Source organism: Papio anubis, chromosome 1, assembly GCF_008728515.1.
Source record: "Papio anubis isolate 15944 chromosome 1, Panubis1.0, whole genome shotgun sequence".
Taxonomy (NCBI): domain Eukaryota; kingdom Metazoa; phylum Chordata; class Mammalia; order Primates; family Cercopithecidae; genus Papio; species Papio anubis.
In genome coordinates this window covers 108,406,626-108,425,604 of record NC_044976.1, presented here as the reverse complement: position 1 = coordinate 108,425,604, position 18,979 = coordinate 108,406,626, and the positions used below count along the sequence as shown (strand labels likewise).

At 40.8% G+C, this 18,979-nt stretch overlaps 1 protein-coding gene across 3 annotated transcripts in view; it reads right to left on the bottom strand.

Moving 5' to 3' along the window:
• The window catches only part of AHCYL1 (adenosylhomocysteinase like 1), a 41,157-nt gene that overhangs the window by 10,953 nt on the left and 11,225 nt on the right, over positions 1-18,979 (bottom strand). For 2 of the 3 annotated variants that reach the window (XR_002515509.2, XM_003892349.3), the window contains exons 2-5: positions 4,331-4,442; positions 2,115-2,258; positions 1,021-1,121; positions 483-585 (exon numbers count right to left, since the gene is read on the bottom strand). Coding sequence is in view for 2 of the 3 variants with exons in the window: in XM_003892349.3 (XP_003892398.1) it covers positions 483-585; positions 1,021-1,121; positions 2,115-2,258; positions 4,331-4,442 (460 nt within the window). In the remaining variant the exon portion in view is untranslated. Of the gene's footprint in view, positions 1-482; positions 586-1,020; positions 1,122-2,114; positions 2,259-4,330; positions 4,443-10,065; positions 12,156-18,979 lie in introns of those variants that run through there. The other variant, XM_003892350.5, reaches the window with a different exon arrangement.

The window sequence follows — 18,979 nt, the reverse complement described above, 5'->3', positions numbered from 1 at the left end:
TGGCGCGATCTCGGCTCACCGCAAGCTCCGCCCCCCCGGGTTCACGCCATTCTCCTGCCTCAGCCTCCCGAGTAGCTGGGACTACAGGCGCCCGCCACCTCGCCCGGCTAATTTTTCTTGTATTTTTAGCAGCGACGGGGTTTCACCGTGTTAGCCAGGATGGTCTCGATCTCCTGACCTCGTGATCCGCCCGTCTCGGCCTCCCAAAGTGCTGGGATTACAGGCTTGAGCCACCACGCCCGGCCGCCATTAGATTATTTTCAAAGGTCATTTTTAATGACTACATAATATTCCATCATGGATATACATCTTAATTTTATTATCCACATTCTTCCTGTTGAGGTTTTCATCATCCCCAATTTTACAGCCTTTAGACATATATGACATTGTAATGACAATTTTGATACATAAAAGTTATATGTTTGGATAACTATTTTGGGGCAAATTTGGTAAAAAAAAAAAAAAAAAAAAACTGAACTTACCAGCTTCAGCCAGTGCTGCAGCTACTTCATTCTGAGTTGAGTAGATGTTACAAGCAGACCAGCGGCACTGAGCCCCCAGAGCACAGAGTGTCTCAATCAACACCTGTGTAGAGGTATAGGAAGACAGGGTGAGGAAGAGAAGGGCCACCCAGGAATGGAGAGCAAGCCTCAGCAAGATAACAATACCTATGAACTCTGCACCAACAGGCGCTACACTGGGAAGTTAGAAAGGGGTATACTCCAGCGAGGTGGTGCACTGGTGTTTAACTTTACATAAAACGTAGGTTTCTAAAAGTCTTAATAACATTTTATAACAATCGTATGTTTGCAAATCTAGACTTTCCTAGGTCAAGTTTGCTGAAAGTGGGTTTACACATACAAAAAAACCCCAGAAAACCCCACTATTGTGTAGCAGGGAGATCCTACTAATAGTTAGCATTTGGAGGTTGGTGAGTTAGGAAGGAAAAGTGAAACAAAAAAAAAATTGATTTCTTTCTTCCCCTTATCAGAAGTCCCTCTTTTCTTCCAACAAACTCACCGCTGTCTGGGCTGTGATGTGTGTACAGCCCACTATTTTAGCACCAGCCAAGGGCTTCTCCCCCTGAGCACGTTTCCTGAGTGAAATCAGAGCAGACATGTCTGTGAAAGAACAGAGGATTTGAGCTAGGTCTGCACTAGCAGTATCATCAGTTCCTGCCCCAGGGCTGGTCTGGATCTGTTGAGATACGGTGAGATGAGACAGAAAAACTTTAAGCCTATTTTCATGATGACTGGCAGCTTCAACAGCACAGTAATAGTGGAGAGTGGTCATGCAACCACTTGGAGTTTCTCTCTTCCTCTACTGCTTCAGCTTTATACACAGAGGACTGAACAGAGAATGAAGTAAATCCTTAAAACTGATCAAAATGAAGGGTAAATCTCATCATTCATTTGGGAAGAGAGGAAAGTAGTTAAGGCACTGGCTAACAGATCCCTATATATAAAATCATCAGACCAGAAAGACTGTACCCTCAGCTGAAATCACTAACTTCTGTTTTTCTATGCTGTCTTACCGTATCCTGTCAGTCTGTTTGGTTTCTCTATTCTCTTTCAGTAAAGAACATGCCTTCAACGTGTAAACAACACAAGAGTAAAGAGGACCTTACTGGGAGTGGTTGGGGTAGGGAAACCAAGATTCAACTGTTTGTCAGTCACTTTTACTCTGCTCCAGCAGAGGGTGCTCAGGACCAAACAAGACGCTAGGTCACCACATCCTTAGCTTAAAACCCTTCCTCATCAGCTGTGTCTCTGGCATTGGCAGCTATAGTAAGATCCCATATAACCAACTACCAAGTAGTGATCTAGGACTTGCCAATTCTGCCATGTAGATCTTTGAATACGGTGGTGGGGTGGGGTGGGGAGGAAAACAGAAACTACTCTGTGTGTCATCACCACATGCTGAGAACAGAAGGAAGAGAGAACAAGAATCCTGAGACTCAAGTTCCATAGAGAGAGAAGTGTTTATCCGGAAGTCCATAATACTTTCTTCCCAGTATACTTTCAAGTCAGCTTTCAAGTCTTAAGTTGTTTGTGGATTCTGATGGCCAACAAGAGGGTCGTTTCTCGTCCCCTAAACCACTCCCTTTTCTTTACCTTGCTCTGCAATCTCAATCTCCCGGCGTCCAAATTCTGCCTGCTTGATGTTCTTCACACAGAAATTGCTGCTGCCCTTGGAGTTGGTTTGCTGCTTCTCTCGGGGAGAAACCTCGTCATCAGAGCTATCTGTGTAGGATGCAGCTAGAGCCAGGAAAGAAAAAAACAAGGATAGAAAAACCTCAGTGGCCCCAACTCTACAGAGTGCAGTCCCCAAGGGACTTTCATTTAAGTCAAGGGAACACTCTTAATTGGAGTTACCTTTTATAACCCTCTCACTTCTGCTCCTCTAGGTTCTAATTGGTGGTATGAATGAAAATGTTGTGGATGCTTCCGTGTTGCAGCTCTTTCACCCACCCTAACAATATTATGCCATTAGTGCCTGTGATAAGGGACTACTGATTCTAAACCTGTACCAGCTATAGTAATCCCAGATAATAGAGGTACCTGGTCCCATCTGGATTGGAACTAGACCTGGCAGAAACAGAAGAACAATTTAGGGCAGATAAGGAACGGTATTTCTGTAGATTACTGGTTCTCAAATTCAAGCATCTGTCAGGATCACATGGAAGGTTTGTTAAAACATATATTGCTAGACCCCATGGCCAGTTTCCCATTTGGCAGGTATGGGGTGGCACCTAAGAATAGTATTTCTAACAAGTTACCAGGTGTTGCTGATGCTGCTAGTCAGAGGACCATGCTTTGAGAACCATGGATATAGACAAAAGTGATCAGATAGTCTTACAAGGGATTTTACACTAAGTTGTGCTCAAGGAATAGAGAAAGAAATAAATGGCACAAAAGGCAAGCAGCTCTGGTTCTATTGATAGCCCTGGGAAAGTCTGTCAAAATGACCAACTTAAAAAGCGGTTTCACATAAAAGCCAAAAATACCACTTATCCGACAGATATGCATGAGGATATACAACAATCATTCCTTACCTCTCAAATCACTTTTTTCCTCTCTGAATTATTTTCCTCATCACAGTTTCTAGTATATCTGGACTCTCTCATGGACTGACTTCTATGTACAGGTCCTCCTCCGGTCCAGCTAACACAAATACTACTAAAGCTTATCTTCCCCATGATGACAATTTAACCATATCACTAAGCTTTTTAAAAGGCTCTAATACATTTCTGTAACATGGCCATCAAGATCTTTGAAGACTTTTTAAAAGCCTTCTTCAGTCGTTTTATCGTTCTTCCTCTCTTCCTCTCATAACTCAATTTTTCACAATTAATTTTTCTTCTTTCTTGGCTACAATTAGCCTGCTTGTCACACACCACTTTTTATCTGTCACTCCAAGATCACATATAATGGCTTTTCATTTATGTTAATCCTTAATGTTAGTAATACAATGTAAAAGGTATTCTGGCAAAGGACAATGAATGGTTTTTGGTACAAATATCTGCTGACATTAATAGCAATCTGTAACCTCTTAATCTTTTAACAATGAGTCTTCACTTAAACAACAACAAAGTTGTACTGGATGCCCCATTAGATGTCCCTAATGTTTTCTCCTATATTCAGCTGCCAAGATTCTATATTCTTTTCCATGCTAATTTTCTAATACATACTCTGTAGTTGGGAAGGACACAATACGAAATAGAAAAAGACTTTATTTATAGAGAGTTAAGACAGGAGGAGAGAACTACAAAGAAACAGAGCTGGAGTCACATTATAGTAGTCTGAATCTTTCCTACTCCAGAGGCTAACAGGGAGGATATTTCAACAGAAGGAATAACCCAATAAATAAAAGAAGCCTAGATATTAATTTTCTTGTTACAATCTAAGCAGTCTTGGGGACAAGAAAGAAAGAGATAGGTGGCAGGATATATTTCATACAAAGAAATCGTGCTTCAAAATGCACTTCTTTTTTAAGGCCAATTCTGTCAGCCAAAATAGCATTGATTTCTTCCCTTTGAAATGCGGGTGGATCAATGTGGGAATGGGAACTAGCCCAGTCCTACCAACTGGCCACTGGCCACAGACCACACACATAGACAGCCAGGGGGAAGAAAGTCTCGAGTCAACAGAAGCTTCCCCAGCTACTAGCCTGACTGCAGAACATTCCCAGTGCCCAGCCACTAACTAACAGTTTTCAGCACAAAGGTGGGCAGTCATAACATGAGGTATTTTCAGATTGCTAAGTGAACAACACTGGTAGCAAACAGGGAAGAGAGATTAGAGAGGACATAGAGTTCATTCACACCTACCTGAACTGTAGCTGTCAGTGGAGGACTGTGAAATCGAGCGAGACAAAGATCTTCGGCCAGTTTTGGTGGGGAATTTGGTGAACTCCTGCATGTCATCAGCAAACTGGATTTGCTATATAAAAGGAAAACAAACAGTTGAAAACTTGTACGGAAAATCAGTGAAATGTTTTCTTTTTGTAAGGTTATACATTGCCTTTCCTAAAAGCCAGTGTTGTCACATGGCTCCTACTAAGCCAGCAACTTTCCCACCAGAAATGGGGGAAGGCCGAGGCTCCCAAAACATCAATCACTGTCTCCTCCCAATTGTTTCTGCAGGATTTGGGAGGAGGGGCTAAGGTTAAGACCCAACTTCTTTTAGTATTTGTCCAATTTTACAAATCTTTCTCACATTCCATCAATTTTTTTTTCCCTCTTATAACCCTGACAGATTAAACTCTTTACCCTTCTTCCCAAATCTTTCAGAAAACAGAATCTCATAGTGCTACTGGGGTTTTTTGGTTTTTGTTTTCAGAATATTCTCTTGTAGCACATTCCTAAAGTTGGCGATGGTCTTGCTTTCTGAAAGAATTATAAAGAGATGCCTAGAAATGGTGATGGGCATTAGGGTGCCAATACTCGGAGCCCAACCATATGTCTATACTTCACAAAGCCAATGTAGTATCTCCAGAACCTTCTATCCTAGTAAAAATTTAAAATACCAGAATATAATTATAAAGATAAATTGAAAAACCCACACACACTATAGTAAAATCTAACTCATTAGGACTAATTTGAAGGAAGGAGAAAATAATGACTTGGTAAACTTTGCATTAAAAACTTCCTTAAATGGGCCAGGCACGGTGGCTCACGCCTGTAATCCCAGCACTTTGGGAGGTCAAGGCGGGTAGATCACGAGGTCAGGAGATGGAGACCAGCCTGGCCAAGATGGTGAAACCCCTTCTCTACTAAAAATACAAAAATTAGCTGGGATTGGTGGCAGGCACCTGTAATCCCAGCTACTTGGGAGGCTGAGGCAGGGAACTGCTTGAACCCGGGAGGCGGTGGTTGCAGTAGGCTGAGATCGTGCCACTGCACTCCAGCCTGGGTGACAGAGCAAGACTCCATCTCAAACAACAATGACAACAACAAAAACAAACAAACAAACTTCCTTAAATGAAGTAAGTCAGAACTAGATAATTCTTTGAAGAATACTTGGAAAACTGGATCTAATCAATAGCAAATAGCTTGCAATTGATATTATTTATAGATTTATAAAGTGTGTAACACTTTTATTACATGGTTTAAACCTTCCTCCTGAACTCCTGTTTAAACTCTGATAAACCCTTTCTTCAAAATAAAATAAACTTCACCATCCTGAAATAAGCAGGATGGTTTGAGAATGTGAACTGAGATTCTGTCCACAATCCAACTAAATCTGAAAAGGTTCCCATAGAGAATCCATTAAGCTAAGTCTTTGGCAAATACTCTGGAAGTGTAAATGACTACAGATTAAAATCTTCTCTGTATAATACTGGCAACATGGGTATAGCCACTTTAAATTAAAGCCAGGAACAGTAAACTACTCGTTAGTTACAGCTACAAAAGCTTCACCTCCTCTTTCACAAGTACCCTTCAGCTAGAGGAGCACCAGATTGCAGTGTAGGAATCAGGTTTAAGTGGGCAGCCTAGGCATAAGCAGCTAATATAAACAAATTGGAAACGGAATTAGCAGGACTCCACAGGTAATAAGGCAGTAATTAAGGGAACACAGGTTTGTGTTTGCAACTTTCTTTTTTTTTTTTTTTTGAGACGGAGTCTCGCTCTGTCGCCCAGGCTGGAGTGCAGTGGCGCGATCTCGGCTCACTGCAAGCTCCGCCTCCCGGGTTCACGCCATTCTCCCGCCTCAGCCTCCGAGTAGCTGGGACTACAGGCGCCCGCCACCACGCCCGGCTAGTTTTTTGTATTTTTAGTAGAGACGGGGTTTCACCATGTTAGCCAGGATGGTCTCGATCTCCTGACCTCGTGATCCATCCGCCTCGGCCTCCCAAAGTGCTGGGATTACAGGCTTGAGCCACCGCGCCCGGCCGTGTTTGCAACTTTCTATCTAGCATGGTTCACAGCAAGAATGAAAGCAGAGACCAGCCATGTAGTAACAGCCATGGATACTATCAGTAGTAGGCCTAAGATAAAACTCCGAGGGTACTTCTATTTAAAACTTATCCTAGTTCAGTATCCAGCTGGGCAAATTTTTTTCTTTAGCCTACTCTGTGAAATAAGGAGGTGACAGAGGACAGATCCTGTTTAATTAAATCTAAGGACAGATCCTAAAGGCATGAAAGGGAATGAGCTACCTATGCTGGCACTTAGCCCAGGGTCTTAAACATATGGGAAGGCATTCAATGAGTATCTGTGGAAGGAGTGATCCTTTCAAAATCCTTTCTTATGTTTCCACACAATTAGGATTCAAAAAAGGAAAGGAAGAAAAAAATACTTTCTTGTGTAAAATAAATCAATCAAGTTTCAAAGATAAATAAAAAAGTAAATAAAGACTCAAGTCAAACCACATATACTGCACCGGAGCTAAACAAATATCTTTATACATCCAAAGCTGCTTTTTTAGTTTAGGTGCTAAAATTTTAACGATAAATAGCTTAAACATCAAAAGCACAACTATCTTTCAAAAAAAAAAAAAATACTCATTGAGGTGGCCACAGGTCAGCATTTGCCCTTCTAGATAGGATTCCTCACTGCATGTTCACATGATTTCTGCTGTCAGCAAAGCTAGTTTCACTGAAGAAATTAATCCAGGACCAAGGTAATGACTTCCAATTCAATATGCTGTTATTTTGGTGATGGCAAAAAATACAGTCACGAGACCATCAAACCCTCTTAACACTCTCCAGAGGCAGCCCTTCCTCCACCAGCCTCCCTGCTGCCGGCATAATGCAGACTATTCTATTCAGAAGCTGCTCTCCCCTCTGCTGATTCCTTCCTCTGTTTGCCTTTTTTCAAAGGGTTCTGGGCATGTTCCCAGATGCCAGGTACATGAAGGGTGACGGTGGGGGAGGGAACTGCAATAACGCTTGCAGTTTTTTAGATAGAGAGGTGGCTGTGGCAAGAGAGAAATGTTTTTCTTCAGCAACTTAAAAACTGAATAATCATAATTTCCCCTTATATTAATACAGCTCATCAGTAGCCTAAAGCTAAGCAAAATCTTTCCCATCTAAAAATACTGGACTGTATTGCAAGCAGCTTAGCAGCTTACTAACCAGTGCAGTGCCCCTACCTCCCCATCTCTCAAATAATGAATATGGTCCATATTTGAAGTGGGTAGAATGTTAACTCAAGCCATGGCAAGGATGAATGGGTTGCGTATTCTTGCAGCTGTTTGACATTCTCACCACTTATAAGGTGTCCCAGCAAGGTCTTCTCTTCCACCCCAAATTACATGCTGAAGAGAATCTGTGTTACAACTGATGCTGTGGAATACATTTGCTCTGCCAGTTTCCTCCAGACCTGTTAGCTCCACTGGTTATCTTCACAGCTAGTAGCTGTTTTCTCTTGGTGAACTACCTCCTGGAGCATTGTTCACCCTCACACTGTAAATATAAACACTGCTGCCAAAAGCAACTTTTGGATATCACAAGTTTTCTCTCCAGATCTCAACAACAGCCTTCTGATTGGGTTGGACTCACTGCATTTAAGGCAAATATGATAATCTGGGTAAGACGAAAAGACTACAAAGTTGTTCTGTTTCTATTAATTCCTATCATCATAATTTCTTCCAAACATTAAATCTTAATTGCTGTGCTTTCATCTTTCTTCAAATCTACCATCTACAAGGAATACTACACCTAAAAAAAAAGTAGGATTGGGAAGAGAAGGAATGGAAAGGAAATACAGTGGTTGAAACGCAGAAAGTATCTTTAAGTAAAAAGTCTTATGTTAAAGAACGATGTTATGCTTGAGTACTCACCACCTCATAAACAGCCTTACCCACAACTGAACAAGCACACCAGTGTTCCATTCTTACACTAAGAGCATATTTATGAAAGGCTAGAAGGTCAGATTGACCCATTCTTCAAATAGCACACCCAAATACAGAAGTCTACTTGCTGCGTCTTAAAAACCCAATTAAATATCAGGCCAGTTTAACATGCTATTTAAAGCACCTCTTCAAATAGCTTAGCAGGTACAATGGTTGACTTTCTTCCATTTGATACTGAGAATGGTAAAGAAAAGCTCTACCAAACGAATAATTTGGGGTATATCCACTACCTAGTGGGAAGTCTGCTGACAAAGTGAGCTGAAAGAATTGTGCAGACCTTACCAAGAAAAGGGTAGCAGACACAATCCAAAAAAGTTACACACCTCAAGAGAAGAAAAATTGTATGCTATTCATTTAGTTGATCCTAATTGATATATATTTTTTACCATTAGAAGCTGAGTTTACTTTCACAAACACACATCCTATATTCTTAGAAGTTAAAGAGCCCAGCTACACTCCTTCCCAGGGCCCACCCAGTTTTGCCTGCTATCTCCTGAATGAGAAAGAATTAACAGCTACCAGAATTCCACTACAACATTAAAATGTTCTTTAACATTTTAGCCTAGAAATGGTGATCAGGATAATACCTGTGGTGCATTATATTCTTTAATCATCACATTTGCTAGGCACCAACTAAGTATCCAGTGCTACTCCAGGAAAGTTCTATGTAAGGAAACATGGTCCCTTAAAATCTGTAGACATGTTTTGACCCACAGTATAGTAACATAAGTGGCTTTGGCATGGAATTTCACTGCTCCATGAGGAACATGCCAGATACTATAGTCTTCATAGCCTTATCTGGATATTGTTTAACCTAGGTTTAACTTAGACATTTTGTCAAATTTGTTATTTTAAATGCCAATCTAATAGCTTTTAATTTCCTCAGAAAGGTTTCTTCCTAAGGGTAAAGAACTAGATTCAAAGATAAACAGCAATTACTAGGAAAACAAATCATTAAGAAAGTGTAACGTAGAAGTAAGCAAAGCAGTCTTTCTTACTGCAGAGAATTATTTGAAGGGCTAGTATCCCTCTTTTGGTACACTACTGATTCTCTGGGATATTCCTAAATTTATATATTCTGTCCCACTGTCTCTCCTAGCATATTGTGTGTAGAGATTTTTCTGTTTAGAAATTATGGTCAGCATATTTCTTAGCAACTGAGCAAAAAAAAAAAGTAACAATAAAAAACTAGAAATTTTAACAAGTTCATCATTACTAAGCATAGTGTGTTAGAACACTTTTCAAGATTCCTACATCTTTTCTAATCCCTCTTTCACACATATTTTCTGGTTAAATTATTCTTTCTTCTACAGATTCTACCCTCACCCACTCCTTTTTCAGAGGAAAGGAAGAGGATATGGCAGACAGCCAAAACAGGTGTAACACCTTTACTTCCTTACTCTTTCTCTCTTTTTAAAGAGACAGGGTCTCACTATGTTTGCCAGGCTGGCTGCAAACTGCTGGGCTCAAACAATCTTCTCACCTCCTGAGCAGCTGGGACTATAGGCCCATACCACCCTGCCCAGTTTTTCTTGATATTTACCAGTCTGATTCCCATTTCAGATGAACCCAAAGAAACAGTTATCAATAAAAACCCACTCCTTGGTACAAGAAATACACACGTCTGAATACCTTTCACCTCAAGTAAAAAAAAGTTTCCCCAAGAAAGGAATTCCCTTCCCAACACAATGCCCCCAGACACACCCACCGAAAAACAACTTATCTCAAGGGCATCAGTCTCAGGCCAGAGTTGAATCCACAGCCACCTCCAGTCACTTCTTCCATTCCCTCGTGCAGAAACCAGTCTTCTGAGACTCAGCAGGTTTTGGCTGCTCCCTGCTCTCCTTCCCTGTCTCAAGTTTCTTAAGTTCTCAGTCTCCCCAGATGGGGCCTGAGTTTCTGGGGGGAGAGGGAGGGCAGGCTGACTAATCTCAGCACATATCTTCCCCCCCAACTCCCGCCTCTGTCTCAACAGTAACAGGATATAATACACACACAGCTAGAATCGAATTCCACAGTCAGAAGCAATACTCCTTTCAAAGTAGGACTCAACTAGATCTTCTGTCAATGCTGGCGGCAAGAAGAGGTGAGGCAATACCAGGCTCCAAACTGCTGAGTCACTTAAAAGGTAAGGAATATACAGCTTGAAAAACTCTGCCAAAGAGTAGTTTGACCCTTGTGAGCTACTCCCCTCTCTTCCTATAAGACAAAACACTTCACTATTATCTCCCAAAGTGCTCCAGTCAATATGCAGGATCGAGGCCTGCGACTGTCAACTAGAAGTAAAAATAAGAGGTTTAAAAAAAAAGCAATAAGTAGGACTGAAAAGGGCCAATCTTTTGACCACAATTTGCAAAAGAATGTAACACACATCTAGACTGTTTCCATACCTATTTAGCTATCTACTACCTACCCAGTTGCCTGACCTGTCCATATTTCTCTTTTCCTCAGTCCCACCACCAATAGTATATTAACACATGCCAGTCATCTCTGTTTCTCCCGACATTGAATTATAATCAATTCTAGGTTTTAAAAAAACTCAGTACAGGTGACTGAAGAAATCCTGGTTCCTGGAACATATCCACTACTTTAGTGATAACACTAAAGTCTCCTCTCCCACCTGCTACCCTCCATCCTCACTTGCTAGCACCACTGTTTACTTTTCCAACTTTATTATAATCATTTTCAGCATACAAAAAATGTAAAAGCATAGTATAATAAACACCTGTACTCTCCACCTAGAATGAATCTTTCCATTTTCCATAATAGGTTTTTTTCTCTGTATATATACACACATACACATGCATACTTTCACATGGTCCTGTAAAAATAAAGGTTGCAAACATGAACATTACCAATAAATTGTTCCGAATGTATCTTCTAAGAATATTCTCCTACAGAACCATGATGACATATCACACTTAATATTAACAATTATTCTATATCATCATATATCCAGACTGTCCAGATGATATTCAAATTTCCCTAATTTTCTCAAGAATATTTTTTATATCCCAACAGTCTCCTCAACCCTGCCAACCCAGCATGGATTCAAGGTTCATTAAATGCAGTTGGTTGTTAGGTTCTGTTAGCCTCTGCTAATCTAGAACAGTCTCTCCAATGTCCCCCAGCCCCTTGTGATACTGGCTTTTCTTTGAGGAACCCAGATTAATTGTCTCATAAAATCACTCATGTTTTGAATTTTTCAGAGGGTTTCCTTCCTATAAACTGGAAGTTCAGTTCTGAGGTTTTATTAGAAAAAGGTTAAAATTTCCTGGATTATGTAGTATATTTCACCTAGCATCATTATTAGGAGGCACATGTCAGGTTGTTCCACTATTAGCAATGCTAAGATTGAGTCCTGGTTAAAGTGAGACCATCAGATCTCTCCTTTGAAAGGTACATTTTCTCTTCTGCAAGTAAAAGTTAATTTGTAGGGTGATACTTTTTTTCAACATGTTAATATCCTATTCCCTAATGACTTTACCATCTGTTAATAATCCTTGCCTGAACCAATTATATTGGGAAGGTTATAGAATCACAACTTGTATTTTTCTATCAATCCTTTCACATTAGCTGGCATTCTTTTGCAAAGAAAACTCTTCTCCATTTGTCATTCAGATTTTTATGTATTTAACAGATTACACTTAATTACACATTAATTGCACTGAATACTCATATTGTCTCAAACTGGGCCAGTGGGAGCCTCCTTCAAGCTGGCTCTTCTGTCCTTTTGACATGATTCCATTACAGTCCTTCCACTCGTTTTGACAAAAGAAGATATACCAGGCTCACCTTATTCTTCCTCTTCTCCAAACCCGGATTCAACCATTTCTCTCAGGAGCCTTTCTTTTTTTTTTTTTTTTTTTTTTGAGACGTAGTCTCGCTCTGTCGCCCAGGCTGGAGTGCAGTGGCGCGATCTCGGCTCACTGCAAGCTCCGCCTCCCGGGTTCACGCCATTCTCCTGCCTCAGCCTCCCGAGTAGCTGGGACTACAGGCGCCTGCCACCTCGCCCGGCTAAGTTTTTGTATTTTTAGTAGAGACGGGGTTTCACTATGTTAGCCAGGATGGTCTCGATCTCCTGACCTTGTGATCCGCCCGTCTCGGCCTCCCAAAGTGCTGGGATTACAGGCGCGAGCCACCGCGCCCGGCTCAGGAGCCTTTCTTTTAGGAGGGGGTAGTATTTAGAAGCTAGTATCTGGAGTAAGAGGTGTGATCATTGCTATTAGAGATGCCTCTACGCCTAGGTTCTTTTGGTAGAGAGAGAAATCAATCCTTTTACTTATGAGTTCATATTGATATTTCTACTTCAGATTCAATATTACTTTTTAAAAAAAGTTTTACTATTTGTATGTCATCTCTAATAAATGTTTACTTATTTGATTTATTCTATAACGCATATAAAATAGTTTCAAAATGACAAGACTAATGATATTATGCACCAAAATTTACTGAGTGAAGTGTCAAGGTTTCATCGAAGCTCTTTTCGTCCTCAGAATATATTTCATAAAGATGTATAGTCAAAGTACTATTTTCTGGGTGACTGAGTAATCAATTTGATATATTAGCTTTGGATTTTATATTTTACTTGGGTTCATTCCTTTTTGTTTGTAAGCAACTTAAAGGTTTCCTTTTTTCTCTTTGATTTTGACATATAAAACATTTACATGTCTCAAAACTTTAAAAGGTATACTCAGAGAAGTTTCACTGCTATTCCTAGCCCTGATACTCTGCGTGTCCCTCCCCATTTTCACTGGTTTCTGGTTTATCTTTTTTATGTTTCTTTTTAGGAGTGTGGGAAGCAAATACATATTATTTTCCCTCCCTTACTCAAAAGGTAGCATGATAATATAGTCTGCACCTTGTTTTTTCACTTGGGAATCATTTTGTATTGGTTCATAGGGTATAAGAACCAACTAGCATAGGCTCAGGGAAAGAAAAAGCTGTCAAGGCGGGGTGCGGTGGCTCATGCCTGTAATCCCAGTACTTTGGGAGGTCGATGGGGGTGGATCACCTAACGTCAGGAGTTTGAGACCAGCCTGACCAATATGGTGAAACCCCGTCTCTACTAAAATTACAAAAATCAGCCAGGCATGGTGGCATGTGCCTGTAGTCTCAGTTACTCGGGAGGCTGAGGCAGGAGAATTGCTTGAACCTGGGAGGGGAAGGTTGCAGTGAGCCAAGATCACACCACTGCATTCCAGCCTAGGCGACACAGTGAGACTGTCTAAAAAAAAAAAAAAAAAAATTAAATTTTGTGTAGGAAAATATCGGCAAATTTTGTCAATATGTATCACTGCCAGAATATCACTGATCTAAATAGTTTACAAATCATTTTTGTTGAACTTTTGGCATACAAATAACAAGCATCGCTGGTACCACCACCTGACAGCACTAGATGAAGATTTTTACTTAAAGTTGACTGGACAGGAAGTTTGAAATCCACACTTACTAGTAGGGTGGACACCAAGATCCTGAATGCCTAGATTTATATGACTTTAAGTGCTTTGCCTCAACACCTGTGGCTTACAATTTATAGAGGATTTGCATTTTTAAAACATTCCAGAATCCTTTGAATGTTGCATCTATGCTTCACAAATGAGAAAACAACAGGGGTTGGGGTTAAGTGATTTGCTTAAGGCAATTTGCTACCAACACTGAGATTTAAAAAGCAAAAAAACAACAAAACAAAACAAAAAAACCCACCCACAAGTCCAGTTCTATTTTCCTTCTTTTGGAATAGGCTGGGGAAACGGCAGCTTTCCCCTTTATTTCCAAGGGGTCAGGTTACCTTGGAATGGTCTACTTTTGCACTATAAGCTTTCTGAGCTTATAATACCAGATAAACATTTGTAAGCATTGGTAAAGGAAAATAATTCAGTTCCAAAAATCTTTACTAATTTTCAGAAAAGTAAAATGATGCAAAGAAACGTAATGTTTTTAAGTTGCCAACGAATTGCCATTGAGAAGTACTGCTCCATAGACCTAGAAAGGGTGGGGAGAGTCCAGGAAAAGCAGAGCCCAAACACTGTGGTAACAAAATGTTTCATTCTAGAATATACTTCCATTGTCTTTTGGGAATGGAGTAAGGAGGAGAACGTATGGGCAATCTAATCTTGACTACTTTTCTAGGACAAAAGAAATTAATTCAGAATTCCCTATTTGTATCATTTCCACCAGTGTTTAAGCAAAAATTTTAGTTTAGTATAGTTAAATTGACCACTGATTTTTTTCTTTTTCCTCTTTTGGTCACTGGGGAAATTCACTGGTTATTTCATGAGAAGTTACCATATTCTAAAACATGCAACAGAGAATATACTTTAAATGTGCTTTTTGAAGGGGTTTATCCTGTGCTGAATGGTGCTGGAGGACTACTTCTTTCACACATCTACACTTAGCACAATCAGAGAATGTCTTTTAAACTAAAAACATTCCATTAGGTTCCTTTCTCATCTGTAGTGTGCCACTCAAAAAGCACCCTTTCCAAGTCACCTCACATCTTATGTCTAAAAGATCTAGCAAAGTTGAATTCTACCAACAGAAAAAGAGTTATATTTGGCCAGGTGCAGTGGCTCACACTTATAAACCAAGCACTTTGGGAGGCTGAGGAGGGAGGACCCCTTGAGCCCAGGAATTTGAGACCAGCCCTGGCAACATTGTGAGCCCTTGGCTCTACAACAAATAAAAAAAATTAGCGGGGAATGGTGGTGCGCACTTGTAGTCCCAGCTACTCGGGAGGCTGAGGTGGAAGAATCACTTGAGTCTGGGAGGTCGAGGCTGCAGTGAGCTGTGACTGTGCCAGTGTACAGAGCAAGACCCTGTCTCAAAAAAAAAAAAAAAGTTATATTAAATTTGAAGACCTCGGGTTAAAAAAAAAAAATTACCATTGATGTATTTCCACTTTCTGGTACCACCTTTGTGACTACTATGACTAACAAAAGTTCTTGTAAGGCTATTATTTTTATTGAAGTATTCTGGATTTAAGTAACATGATATGTGATTACTGAATCTTGGTTTCAAAGTTATGGTAGGTATTTATTTAAAGTAATCAATTAAATAATCTCACTTTTATGTGCAATCTAAAAAAGCCAAACTCATAGAAGCAAAAAGCAGAAGGTTCTTACCAGGAGTCAGGAAGGTGGAAGAAATGAGGAAATGTTGGTTAAAGGGTACAGTTTGGAGTTATAAGATAAATAAGTTCTGGAGAGTTAATGAACAGCACAGTGACTACAGTTAACAATAACATATTGTATACTAGAAATTTGCTAAGAGTAGATCCTAAGTATTCTCATCACATACAACACACACATACACACAAAGTAACTATGAGGTGATGGATATATTAGCTAGCTTGACTGTGGTAATAATTTCACAATGTATACATCAAAATATCACACTGTACACCTTGAATACTTTTTTTTTTCCAAGAGACAGAGTCTTGCTGTCACCCCGACTAGAGTAAAGTGGCAGGATCATAGCTCACTGCAACCAACTTCTGGGCTCAAGCAATCCTCCGGCCTCAGCCTCCTGAGTGGCTAGGCTAACAGTCATGTGCCACCATGCCCAGTTGATTTTTTTTTTCCTTTTTTGTAAAAGATGGGGATTTCATTATGTTGCCCCGGCTGGTCTTGAACTCTTGGCCCTGAGCAATCTTCCCACCTCAACCTCCCAAAGACGTGAGCCACTGCTCCTGGCCCAAATACATACAGTTTTCACTTGTCAATTATACTTTAATAAGGTTGAAAAAAATATCCAATACTCAATGAATAGAGAAAATTTTTCACTTAAGAATTTTTACGGCCAGGCTCGGTGGCCCACACCTGTAATCCTAGCACTTTGGGAGGCCAAGGTGGGTGGATCACCTGAGGTCAGAAGTTTGAGACCAGCCTGGCCAACATGGCGAAACCTCATCTGTACTAAAAATACAAAAATCAGCCAGGAGTGGTGGTGGGCACCTGTAATCCCAGCTACTCAGGAGGCTGAGGCAAGAGGATCGCTTGAACCCAGGGGACGGAGGTGGTAGTGAGCTGAGATCACGCCACTGCATTCTAGCCTGGGCAAAAGAGTGAAACTCGGTCTCAAAAAAACAATTTTTATTTATTTTTATTTTTTAGAGACAGGGTCTCCCTGTGTTACCCAGGCTGGCCTCAAACTCCTGAGCTCAGAGGATCCTCCTGCTTTGGCCTCCCCAAGTGCTAGCATTACAGGCATGAGCCACCACACCTGGCCCAAGAATAAGAATTTTTAATTATAATTTTTAAGAATAATTTTTCTGAAAACCAAGTAGCAAGTTTTAACTATATAACTTCACAAGCTGAATACAACTGCAAAACAGACCCAGTCCCAGGAAGTGAGGTGTGAAATTCTTTTGGTTATTTTAAAGGGGTTCTTTGAAAAAAAAAAAAAAAAAAAGATAATTGGTATATGATTATATTATCTAGCTTAGGCAGCCTCAGCTTTAATGCACCACTGAGCAAACAATGAGATGTCTTTATGTGAGTAGCTGGCTGGAAGGTTTCATAGCAGAACCGTTTTTCCATATGCTGGAGAGCAGTTATAACTGGAACCATCTAGAGCCTCCTCACTCCTCTGGGGAGGACTGTGGGCTCTGTTCTCTAATGAGATGAGTTTATACAAGTTTAGCCTGAACACAGCCCTTATTCAGCTACCTTTCAGTGTGCATATGGAAAGTCTCCCTTAGGTATCCCTGTAAAGATCAACCTAAAGTAAAGAGGTCTTGGCCTATGGTTATATTAAAGATCAGATTTCAGGGAGGTAAAGGTGGAACTGGCACAGGACTCTGTGCTCCAACCTCTAAATCTGGCTATCTTCCTACATAATTCTCTCTCCCAGTGTCCCATTTCATTCATGTTTCTGCAGTACGTGTTACACACTGCACCAACCCTCAGGCATGGTTTGGCCATTCTTTCAAGTTTAACACCAACTTTTCCAGCAACAAAGATAGATTAACATTGGTATAAATCAGGCAAACCCTTATCTGCCCTCCCCCTTTTTATCCCGGGTCCTATTTGGTAACAAAGCAACAATGACAGACCCCTCCAAGACCAAAAAGGAGTATTTTTCTGTATGTAAGTCTCAGATCGGCTCACTATGGCTTAAGGAGAAAGCTACTCTCCTGGCTACTGGCTCACCAGCTTAGTTGACTGCCTGAGTTCTGCCCTCCTTTTCTTCCTGTCATCTTTCTCTAATCTTTACTCTGGCTATTTCATCAGCCCCTCAACCAACTCCTGTCACCTTCTGTGTTTTTGAAGCCAGAATTTCACTAAAATGTCCTCTTCTCGTGATCTTTATAACTTTACTATCACTGTCAGTCTAGGAATTCATAATATAAATGAGCACATTAGGGAAATTCTTATTCTGACCTGACTTTTAATCTATTGAACACCAGAAGCCCAGCCAACCAGAAACTAGGGGTAACAGTGAGAACAGAGTCAGAATCATTCTTAGCATTTCACATAAAACACAGACTCTTTAGCTTAGAGAAGGCTTAGCCATTCCCTGTTTTTCTAGTGATATCCTTGAGTTGTTTACACACTGCTCTGGCTGTACAGATCAAGAAACTACAACCCAGTCTGGCTAGGAGATAATGGTTCCAAACACCCAATTCAGGGCCTGGTTTTATCCCAATCACCACATCCTCAATTCTAGACAAGTCTTCTAGGTTCTTAGCACTGGGTCCATGGATGGGCTTCAGGCTGCCAATTTCCTCTTATATGGTCCTGTGCTGTGCAATAAAGGTTGGTCAATGATGGACCACATATACAGTGGTGGTTCCACAGAATATGATAGAGCTGAAAAATTCCTATTGCCTGGTGACACTGTAGTGCAGCGCATTACTCACATGTTTGTGGTAATGCTGGTGTAACAAACCTACTGTGCTGTCAGTCATTTAAAGTCTCTATGATGTTTGCACAACAACAAAATCACCTAAGGACACAGCTTACAGAATGTATCCCCCTTGTTAAGTGACACATGACTATGTGCATTTTGCTGGAATATGTACACATCTCTCAGAGGGTTCCAAACCCCAAATGGTTAAGAACCACTACACTGGACTTAAATGATCCAAATAATAACCTCACAAGAATGTCAGCTCTACAGAGTATGAATCTCTGTTTTGTTCACTGATGTGCCCTAAGTGCCTAGCACAGGTCCTGGGACACTGCATCCTGAGCAGACAGGGCTACATGATTTCTGGTCATGGTTTACTCCGAATACTTGCAGAAAAAGAGCAACAGTAGACTATTTTCAGGACCTTTCACATGAGGGAGGACCAATATTTCTCCTTGTGATCAGAATCATCCAGGAGAGGTGGTAGCTGCATTACCATCTTTTTTTTCTTTTTTGAGACATAGTCTTGCTCTGTTGCCCAGGCTGGAGTGTAGTCACGCCATCTCGGCGCACTGCAACCTCCTGCGCCCTATGGATTCAAGTGATTCTCCTGCCTCAGCCTCCTGAGTAGCTGGGCCTACAGGCACCCGCCACCACACCCGGCTAATTTTTGTATTTTTAGTAGAGATGGGGTTTTGCCATGTTGGCCAGGCTGGTCTCGAACCCTGATCTGAAGTGATCTGCCTGCCTTGGCCTCCCAAAGTGTTGGG